This window comes from Gekko japonicus, unplaced genomic scaffold (assembly GCF_001447785.1).
Source record: "Gekko japonicus isolate JY-2015 unplaced genomic scaffold, Gekko_japonicus_V1.1 scaffold446, whole genome shotgun sequence".
Lineage (NCBI taxonomy): Eukaryota > Metazoa > Chordata > Lepidosauria > Squamata > Gekkonidae > Gekko > Gekko japonicus.
The window spans coordinates 957,366-968,499 of NW_015168058.1; the positions used below are offsets into that span (position 1 = coordinate 957,366).

Genomic DNA, 11,134 nt, shown 5'->3' on the forward strand with positions numbered 1-11,134 from the left:
GTAACTTCTTATGTGACCCAAGTGTGTGCATGCTTGTGGTGGGTCACAAAAACCAGTCCAGAGTCTACAGAGCGTATGACAGGCCTTAACAAATTTTCTGTGGCTGTAGGAACTAGCCTCAAAATGTAAGAGCCCAATTTTTCAGTCTTAAGGATTTTGTATTTTAATGACCATGTTTTCTAAGCTGCTACAACAAAACCTAATTATACCTTTTTCACAGTTCCTTGTAACTTTATGAAAGTTGTGATAAGTGTTGTAATGTATCCATAAATATTGCGGTAACCCTGATTGTCATAGCCATAACAAAAAAACTAACCTCCACCCCTAGCCTAAGTCCTGAACCAATGTCTCATCATTCCATTATTGCTTTCAAAAACTCAGCTGAGGGCGGGTGGAGTGACACTGGTTAACAGCGGTCCAACTCCAGCTTTCTGGCCTTAAATCAAACCCTACAACGCAGGCAAAAACACTGCTCCCAAATTATTTTTGCCTTCTGGTTTTCTGTACTTACTGAAATTTAAAAAAAAATGTTGGGCTATTCTACCTAACACACCGGAAGCTATATTAATTAATTTTTGGCCTGACCAATCAAGTAAGTGGCATAAAATTGAACTTGCTTTTTTAATGCTTATGGCAACCAAAATACTGCTGGCCCAGAACTGTAAATTAAACAAACTGCCAACTTTGAAACAGTGGTTTTCTAAAATATGGGATATTGCGGTAATGGATGAAATTGCAATACAACTAGTTGTGGCTGAAACAACTACAAAAGATATGGTTTTGTTGAGAAATGGCTTTCTTTTTTTGAATATGTTAATTCTAACTATAATGAGCTATGTACTTTGCCAAAGAAGTATTTAGACTTTGCATTTTATTAGAAGTTGTAATGTACTTTATTTTACTACAATTTTACTATGTGTATTGGTGAAAAGCTAGGTTTAAGTTTTCGTTACTGTTTTTATTTGTTGATAAATAAGAAAATAAAAGAAATTGGGGGGGGGGAGCTCAGCTTAATTGAATTTTGGAGCCAGTGTTGAAAACAACTGCTTGAGAAATGAATTTGCCGCCATTGCACGGTGTGAAGTTTAAATTCACATACAAGCAAGCAATGATTTTCATGTGGATTTTCCAAATTGTACAACAAAATATCCTGATACAAAATGCCAAGCAAGCGTTGGGTTGAATCAGGTCAGCTCTTTTGCAGAGTTTATACCAATTTCCAACTTTATTACAGACCCTGTTCCACATGGCTTTTGTCCATACAGGTCCCATGATCCTAAACCTAGCTTTTTGGTAGTGAGAGGGGACCCCGTCCTCTTTTTCACCAATGTATGAAATAGATGTCTCAATGTCTTTTAGGTACACGCAAACATATACATGAAATGTCTGTTGGTGTTGCACCATTATAGGCACATTATGACAAACATTTGCCTCTAATGGACAAACTTTTGATGATATTCAATTCCTATTCTCTCTTTAAGGGTGGCTCTAAAATGTAAGCACCCATTTTACTTTTGTGCTTTTTAGTAGGATTATTATCAAAATTGAATGTGAGTCCAGCCCAGTGTGTCATGCACAAGAGAAAGATCTTTATTGGTATTGCATCCAGTGTATGGGTACAATGTCTTTCTGTGTTTCCAGGTTACTGGGAGGAGGAAAAAACCTAGTAGACAGCTCTTTCAGTGTCACTTCACTGAACTTTGTCCTCTTATATGTGCAAGAAAATGGTGAGTCTTCGCAGGAGAGTAAGGAACGTGTGTGAGTGGCAAGTATAGAATCAAGGCACACACTTTGGAGACACATCAGCAGAAGTAATTATAGCGTACTCTAGTTGAATGCAGTTTATGATAAGATATTGTGCTGATAGGCTTATAAAACACTACTGAGTCTTTCTTCAGGGGTCTGAATGAGTAATAAGTAAATATGGGTTTGTTAATGGTCTTCCTTTTTTCCTTAGGAGACTTGATTCTTGATGGTACTAGTACCTTGACCTTATTCACATCCACACTGCACTATCTCACGCAAATATTTGAGCAGCATCTAATACCACGAAACCAGAATCACGGCTTTATTGCACTCTCATCACACCCTGCTGAAACGTCTGCCATCCTTCAAGCCCAGTTTCTCTTTGATGTCTTGCAGAAGACACTATCTTTGAAGGTATATACTGAAGTGGAAGGCTGGAAGTCCTTGGTTTGTGCTTTGGGGGTGATCATCATACCTGTGGTTTACTGGGCTCGTGGTATAGCTGTAGTAGGTTGGTGAAATAAATGGCATATAGTGGCATTGATCTGCAGACAAATTCAAAAAAACAAAGTCATGTAATACATTTTATTAGGACCAATCAGAATATCAGTAAACATTGTGCAAGCTTTTGGATTATTTAGAACTGTTTTTGTCAAGAGCTCTCTCAGCCTCACCTACCTCACAGGGTGTCTGTTGTGGGGAGGGAAAGGGAAAGGAGTTTGTAAGCCGCTCTGAGACACCTTTGGGTAGTGAAGGGCGGGGTATAAATCCAATCTCTTCCTCTTCTTCTGTTCTTCAGCCTGGATGCTCAGTACAAAAAAGCAAAGGAAGGGAAACGAGGAAAAAAATTGTTTTGAGGCATAGTGCCAAGTTGGATCTCAGCTCTTTTCCCTCTCTTTGGTTATGAACACTCAGCTGATGAAGAGTTGCAGAGAATATGGAACTTGCATACTGATTTTACTAAGACCAACCAAAAATCATCAAAGCTATTGAGTGACTCTTGGCTTTGGAATTATGTTGATCATCGTTAGAATCTCCATAGCTGAGATGCTAGGTTGTAATCCCTTCCTACAAGGGTTAGGTTTGTTCAATGAGTGTTATTTTTTTTACTATCGTTACAAAGCCTGTATAATTTGTCTAACTTCTAGTGTCAAGCATTGATATGACTAAACAAAAGGTGAGGGAAAGTACAGGTAGCACTTTGCAGGTACTGACTTTAATCTTGTGATCTGTCAGCAAGAGGTGTTGACAGTTGTGGATGTTTCCCACATACCCCCTCTACTCAGCAGTCCTTTCAGATCTTGGAAAGTTTTCAGGGTTGCAGGGTCTGCATGAAGGAATAGCCGTGTGGGTCAAGAGGCTGCAGCTGGGAGGAGGACAAAAAATTCCTCTCAGCTGTGCTAATGGAGGAGGACAGGGTGATGTCACTCCTTCCCTCCCCACTCTAGACTCCTACCCCACATGCCTGTTGGTCTGTGCTCATCCTGCAGCTCCAGGAGTAAACTTCCCCATGTCCAGGAAGGGTTTCTATGGAGATACAAGCAGAGAAAAGATGTGTGATCTTTTAAAATGGGATTTCTGGAAACTCTGCTCTTCCGAAGATCTAGGGTCCTTCTTGCTAGTGTGTGGAACTCTGGAAAATGTTCATAGGCTGCAAGATTACAAAGCTAGTGTCTGTCTTACATGGAGGATTAATTTTTATTTGCAAAACTTATATGCTGCCTTTCAGTCCAAACAGGGCTACCAAGGTAGCTAACAGTTAAAAACAGAACTTTATAAAATACATAATAAAGTTTTAAAAAAATGAAGCTTGTATAAAAACAGCAAGTAAAACATAGGGCAGTAACTTCTCTTGTCTGATGTCAAATCATATTTGAAGAATTGCAGATATGGTCACAATCTGCCTTCTTCCATGCCCTGGATTTAGAAAGCTATATGATTTTGTTGTAGTTGTAACAGGCACTTCTAGTATTATCTGTCGTTGTTTATGACTACTTGCCTGGAAAACTTTGCAACAATCTGATACTTTCAAGTATGGGAGTCAGTGGTGTTAAATCATAAAATAGCTCAGTGTTCTTCACCCCATGCCTGAGGTCTAGAATTTGCGCAATTGTTAGTTCTCCTTTGCACAAAACTTCAGCTGAACGACCATCAGCCAAACTTACGTGTTGTAGTTGAGTTTGCTGCTTATTGACCAACAAATTTTTGTTGTAGCAGTCTTAACTTGTCCTCATTCCTTCAAGTTTAATTGTTTGTTCCAGTACTAATTTCCCTGCAAGTTGCTAGGCAGACATACCTGTTTTTGCACATCGAGTAAATGTTAACGTCTGGGAGTTTATTCCCTGTTCAAGCAATCCACTCTTACATTTGATGTGGAAAAGAAGTCAAAGTATTAGACTGAAAACAAATGATACTAATACATTGTTTGAATTATAGAAGCTGATGATATGTTTTGTTGTACAGTCCTTTCAAGGTTATGTAGAATATTTTTCTGCATTTGGAATAAGCTTTGTACTACTCAGTAACTGTTGTGCAATTTACTGGGAAGGTGGTTTGAATGATAATTATTTGTTCCATGAATGCCAATATTTTTGGGATAAAGCATTAAGGCTTCCTGGAATGAGCTGGCAAAAGCAAGAAGTTATAACAGCTCTGGTTTCTGTCACATTTAATGAGCTGACAAGAAGCCCAGTAAAAGAAATTAGATAACAATTTTAGTTGAGAGATACTTTATTTTTAATGGGATGTCAAGATGGGGCGGGTAAGATTTATTGAGCAGAAATAACCTGAAATCTCTGCAATAGAGATATGGGTTTGGCAAACCCTTATTCTTATTTGTTGACTATTTCCAAAAGTTAATTACAGCTTTTAATATTTTGTTTATAGCTGAAAATAACTGCTGTTTAAGGATTATGGTATGGATCCTTAAATTTCTGAATGTTTATGGAAAAGAAAGTCGGCCATATTCCTCACTAAGCAAGACTATCTCGTATTTTTTTTTAATAGGAAGTCTTGCTTATTAGCCAAAGAAAATGACACATTTATTGGTACGCAGCTGTGAAACAAGGATTTAAAATTAAACTGCTACAATAAAAATATTTTAACAGGCAGAGGTAATCTTTATTCAAATGAAAGTACTCTCGGCCAATTATAAGCTCAAGATTGAAAAATAGCCAAGATGTTTCCAACAAAAATTAATGAACAGATGTTCAGTATTAGAGACACCATTCTTAAAGTTTAATTGCAATCTCAGATACCTGTATCAAGCGAAAGTATTTTAACGAGGAATAACTCATAAGACATTTGACAATTTAGTTTAATTGGAGTAGCAGAATTTATATTTTCTATACAGAAAGGGCCCTCAAGTGGCCATAAGAAGTAAGAAGTTTGATTTTTCTAAGAAATTGCTGAAATGGGATTATCACTATCCTCCACATATATCTGGTAGGAATACTTTATAAACAACAAGTATTTGTAAATCTTATATATGCATGTATCAAAAGAAAAAAACTATTAATAGCAGAGAAAGTTAATTTTTGCTTATAATATGAATTTAAGCTAGTAAATTTTTAGAGATGGAAAAACTAGGAAAATAGCCAACAAAGATACTGTGAAAGTTCTTTGTCCAGAAGAGTACAGTATTTCACTTTTAATAATAAAACTTTTGATAAGACACCTGTGGATGAAAGGACAGTAAAAGTTGAAAGAAAGCCAGAAATGCCTTGTTTGTCAAAGGTAAAATTAATGGATGGTAGAAACAAAGAAAATGATGTCAAGGGTGATGTAGAACTGGGAGGACAACCAGGAGTATAAAAACTGGAGCACAACTGGTGCTCAATGGACATCTGAGCTAAACGTTTGGCTACATGTTGTCCCTTATTCGAATAAAAACTTTTTTTTTTTTTGCCCTCTTACTGCCTGGGTATTGTCTCACTGTGTGACCTCAATTGGCTTAGCCACACAAGTCAAAGCACCTTAGTGCCCTGAGGATGTTGATTTCAGTGCGTCACTATTTTTGTGTTCTTTTGTGTTCTTTTTTTTTAGCTACAGGGCTTGTGCTTTAGATATATTTGCTGTGTTGGACATGAGATGTTAACTCTGGCAAGGATAGGTAACACTGAGCCATTTTAGTTGCTAATGCTGTGGATCTGTGCCCTCCTTCTTTGTTATGGAAAAATTCCCATGCCATATCACTGGCACTAGCTGATGCTTCGGAGTTCTTTTCAAGGACAACACAAAAAGCATGTTACAGTCAATTTCTGATGCTGTGTTTTCCATGGAAAAAATTCTGTTGTATATATGTAAATATAGTCTTGTTTATCTATAGTTATCAGGGCTGTTGTGCTGCGAATTAATCATGTTAGGTGGGCTAGATTTGGGATATGAAGCATGGCCAGATCCCAATGCTTGTACATGGTGTATTTGCCTTCTTTTGCTAACATTACTGTTGGATCCCCAAGCATCGAGAATAAATCCACGTTTTCAAGAAAAGCAAAATTTATTTCAAAGCATTGAAGACATACTCAAACACGTTCTTTGTTAGAACTCGGGATACACAGTTAGGGCGAGCATAATAAAGGAAATTCAAACAGATACATATCCAATGAATAATATTCCCGCTGGCGGGCTAATGAAACGGTTGCGCGCCCAGTCCATGGGAACCAGGCAGAACATCAGACAAAACACAGGTGCAGTTCTCATGAGATAGCAATAGGCAAGCATTACAGCATCTTCTCCCACACACATCCACCAGTAGTTATCTTATGCATTCCAGCACAGAAGCAGGATAGTAAAAACAAGCCGGGTGCAACAGGGTAAGGATATATACACAGAGGTCAGAGAAAACAGAATGGCAGCTTGCTGACATACTGCCCCCCTTAAAATACACTTAAAACACACCTCCCGGGTCGGGCGGGAGATCTCCCGGGCTGGGCGGGAGACCTCCCGGTTTGTCCGGGAACCTCTTGTGGAAACTACGGATCAGGTAAGGGGCCCGAATATCCCCTTCTTCCACCCATTCGCGGTGCTGGGGACCGAAATCAACCCATTCGATAAGGTACCAGAGTTTACCACGTTTCAATTTACAATCAAGGATATCAGCGATCTCAAAATGTTCATCCCCTTCCAAAATGACAGGTGGAGGAGGAGTAACTGCTGGTCTCCAGGGAGACGGGCCAGGATCCTTCTTCAACAGGCTCATGTGAAAAACAGAATGCAGAGCACGTAAATTCTTAGGCAAAACAACATCAACCGCCACATCATTTATGACTTTACGCACTTTGAATGGACCAATGAACTTCCACCCCAATTTCCTGCTAGGTCGCAGCATCTTAATGTTCTTGGTCGAGACATACACAAGATCCCCAGGTTTCAGATCAAACCCCACCACCCTACCCTTGTCTGCCTGGGTCTTGTAAGCAGCCTTGGCTGCGTCAAGCGTTTGGCATAGCAGAGGCCATGCATTTTGCAAGGACATACACCATGTATCAGCATCCCCCACAGGACGTTGGCCCATCCCCTCCAGGAAAGGGAGGGGGGGCTGTCGTAACCAGAGACAGCTTTATAAGGAGACATGCCCGTGGAGCTATGGACAGTATTGTTATAACAATATTCAGCAAGAGGCAACAATTCACACCAATCATTCTGTTGATAATTAGTAAAACAACGAAGATATTGCTCCAGGGTCTGATTAACTCGTTCTGTTTGTCCGTCAGTCTCAGGATGATACGCGCTGCTGAGCCCTTGTTCCACCCCTAAAATGGAAAGAAGTTCCCTCCAAAACTTAGAAACAAATTGGGTCCCCCTGTCAGAAATTAATTTAGCAGGTAATTGATGAATTTTCACCACGTGAGACATAAACGATTTCGCCAACCTCTGAGCTGTAGGCAAGGAAGGAAAAGGCACAAAATGAGCTTGCTTAGAAAACAAATCAACAACCACCCAAATAACAGTGTTCCCTTTGCTCGCAGGGAGGTCAGTAATAAAGTCCATGGACACCACTTCCCACGGTCTCGATGGGGTAGGGAGTGGCTGCAGAAGACCAGGAGGCTTGCCCACTCTGGGTTTAGTCAAGGCACAGGTTTGGCAGGACCGAACAAAAGTCAAGAGGTCTTTGCGCATCTGTGGCCACCAGAACTGTCTGCGGATGAGTTGCAGAGATTTAACAAAACTCCAATGCCCTGCCAGTTTCGAACCGTGAGCAGACTCCATCACCTCCCTCCTCATTGAAATAGGCACATACAGTTTGTCTCCAGAATAAATCAGACCTTCAGGGCTACGGACACAATCTGGCAACGCTTTCAGGGAGGCATCATCATCAGCAGTAAAAGCAGACATATATTTCTGGACCCAGCCCCCCCCCCCCCAGGGAAAAGGGAAGGCGAAGTTTCATCAGAGCGCGGAATCGAGCGCGCTTGCGCACGGGTGACCACAGCCCCCCCCAGGTGGGAGGGGGAAAAAACAGAGTCCATGATGATTTCACGCTGACTGTCATGTTGTGGGAGGCGTGAGAGCGCGTCAGCCAGGGAATTAGCCGTCCCAGGGAAATGACGAAGAGTGAATCGAAACTTAGCAAAGAAGTCCGCCCAACGAAGTTGTTTAGCGTTGAGAGAACGGGGGGATTTCAGCATTTCCAGATTTTTATGGTCAGTCCAGACTTCAAATGGCAGTTGCGCCCCCTCCAACCACTGCCTCCAAGTGGAGAGAGCCAGCCGGATCGCTGATGCCTCCTTCTCCCAAATCCCCCAGTTTCGTTCAGCGTCAGAAAACTTTTTAGACACAAATGCGAGGGGGTGTAAACGACCATCTTCCCCTTCTTGCAAAATAGCGGCCCCCATTGCCACATCCGAGGCATCAGTTTGGACAATGAATTTTTTAGTTTCATCAGGGCGCGCCAGCACTGGCTCAGAGGTGAACATCAGTTTAAGTTTCTCAAAAGCCTCTGCGCAAGCAGGGGACCATTTAAGCGGGGCGCCTGGTTTCGTAGCATCAAACCCCTTCCCCTTGGTCTTTAGCAAATCAGTCAGAGGAAGGGCAATTTGAGCGAAATTCTGGATGAAATTTCTATAAAAATTGGCGAATCCGAGGAACATTTGCAATTGTTTGCGGGTCCTGGGGGGTTCCCAGTCAAGTACAGCCTGTATTTTAGCAGGGTCCATTTCCACCTTCCCCCCAGAGATGCGATAACCCAAAAAGTCAATGCATGTCTTGTGGAATTCACATTTTGACAGCTTTGCAAACAGGTGGTGTTCATAAAGTCGCTTAAGGACCTGGCGCACCAATTTAATATGCGACGGGAGGTCCTGAGAGTACAGCAACACGTCATCAAGGTAAAGGACCACTCCTTTGAACAAGAACTCATGTAGGACCTCATTGATTAGGTTCATGAAGACCCCCGGAGCCCCTTGAAGCCCGAAGGGCATAACGAGGTACTCAAACTGCCCCAAAGGGGTATTAAATGCAGTCTTACTTTCATCCCCCTCCCGAATGCGCACACGGAAATATGCATCTCGGAGGTCAAGTTTCGAGAAGATTTTGCCCTTGGTGGCCTCAGCTACCAAGTCCTTGATTAGCGGGAGGGGGTAGGCATTGGACAAAGAAACAGCGTTCAGACCCCTATAATCAGTGCACAATCTAAGCCCCCCGTCTTTCTTCTTTCGGAAAAGTACAGGCGCGGCGAAAGGGGAGGAAGCCGGGCGAATGAAACCCCGGGCTAGATTTTTATCAATAAAGTTCCGCAGTTCAACTTTCTCAGCCGGCCCCATCGCATAGATTTTACCTTTAGGTAATTTACAGTCAGGCAAAAGTTCAATAGCACAGTCAGTAGAGCGATGGGGGGGCAATTCGTTAGCTTCATCTTCGCCAAACACTTTCGCCAAGTCTCTATACTCTCGAGGCAAAGAAGCTAACTCTTCCGGCTGCAAAGCGCCGCAGGGGAACTGTGCGGTCGGCTGGTCCCCCCACGAGTCCAACCAGCAGTGATCTACACATTTAGCCGACACAAATTTGACAACCCCTTCTTCCCACAAGATGTAAGGGTCATGGGTAAACAACCAGGGACTCCCCAGTACTAAGTCAAACTGCGATTTAGGGGTAACAATGAAGGATCTGGATTCCCAATGATCGCCAGCCCCCAACCGCAAAGCCATAGTCTCGTGTGTACAAGGTTCCATGGGTGCCCCATCCATTTGGGTAAAAATGATGGGAGACTTCAAGGGGACTATCCCCGCTTCCAGTGCCAATAACACTCTAGGGCTGATGAGATCCCTCCCACACCCAGAATCAATCAACGCTCTCACCCTAACGTGGGTCCCCAGGAGCGGATTCATTAACGAGACAGTCACGAAAAACAGGGAAGGGGTTTCTCTCACCACCTTGGGCGCAGAGCTAGAATGGCCGTGTCGTTTTGCGCCTCTCACAACAGGCCGTTGTCGTTTTCCGCCGTTTCAGCCACCACCTCCTCTTCTGACTCGGCAGCAGACGGTTCGATTCCCTCCAGGCCTTGGGCCGCCTGCAGAGCTTTGGAGAAACGCGGTTTAGCCATCCCCTTCTTCCCCGTCAGCGGTGTCTTCGGGCTTGGAGTAGGCGGCTTGTCTTTTACCTGACGGCTGCCACAATCCACAGCGAAATGCCCCTTCTCCCCGCACTTGAGACAGAGCCCCATCTTCATACGTAGTTCTCGTGCCGATTCCGACAGGCGTTGAGTCTTGGGTCTGGAGGCACTGGCAGCGGCGGGTCTGTTGGTCGTAGCAGCCAAGTCGAGTTTGATGGTGGTGAGCCGATCCTCTGCATTTTCAGCTTCCTGGGTCCAGGCCATCAGGGAGACAGGATTGACAGTCTTCAGAACCGTTTCTCGGATGTCTGCGTTGAGTCCCAATCGATACATCTCAGCCAATATATGATCAGGGTAGTCTCGGAGCTTTGCTGCTTGCTTGTGGAATTCCAGAGTGTACTCGCGAACCGACTTCTTGTTCTGGCGGTAGGTGCGGAGAAACGCTTTAGCTCTTTGACTCGCGTTGACATCTTCAAATCTCGCCCGCAGCGCCCACATGAATGCTCGCAAATTCAAAAGTTCCGGACCGCGGTCATTGTGCAGTCCAACATACCATGTGGCGGCGTCTCCTTTTAGTCTTGCCGAGATGACATCAATAAGACCAGCTTCATTTCGGAACAGGTGTCGGCTCTCTTCTACGAATTTATGCACTCTCACCGTGAAGAAAGCGAGTTCATCTGGGTTGCCGTCAAAGGTAGCCTCCAGTAGATCTTTGGGTCTGGGCCATGGAGGCCGTACCAACGGTCCCAGCTGACCCGGAACTCCCCTGAGAGGGAGACCCGGACCAACCGGTGGCCCCGCTGGCATTGGCCTCATCGGCGGCGGCAGACCCGGCAC

The 11,134-nt window shown here is 43.3% G+C and overlaps 1 protein-coding gene across 1 annotated transcript in view; it reads left to right on the top strand.

The window, feature by feature from the left end:
* Positions 1–11,134, top strand: part of STK11IP (serine/threonine kinase 11 interacting protein) — a 64,441-nt gene that overhangs the window by 1,255 nt on the left and 52,052 nt on the right. Inside the window, exon 3 of the mRNA XM_015414518.1 lies at positions 1,958–2,160. Within this exon, the coding sequence (XP_015270004.1) occupies positions 1,958–2,160 (203 nt within the window). The remainder of the gene's footprint in view (positions 1–1,957; positions 2,161–11,134) is intronic.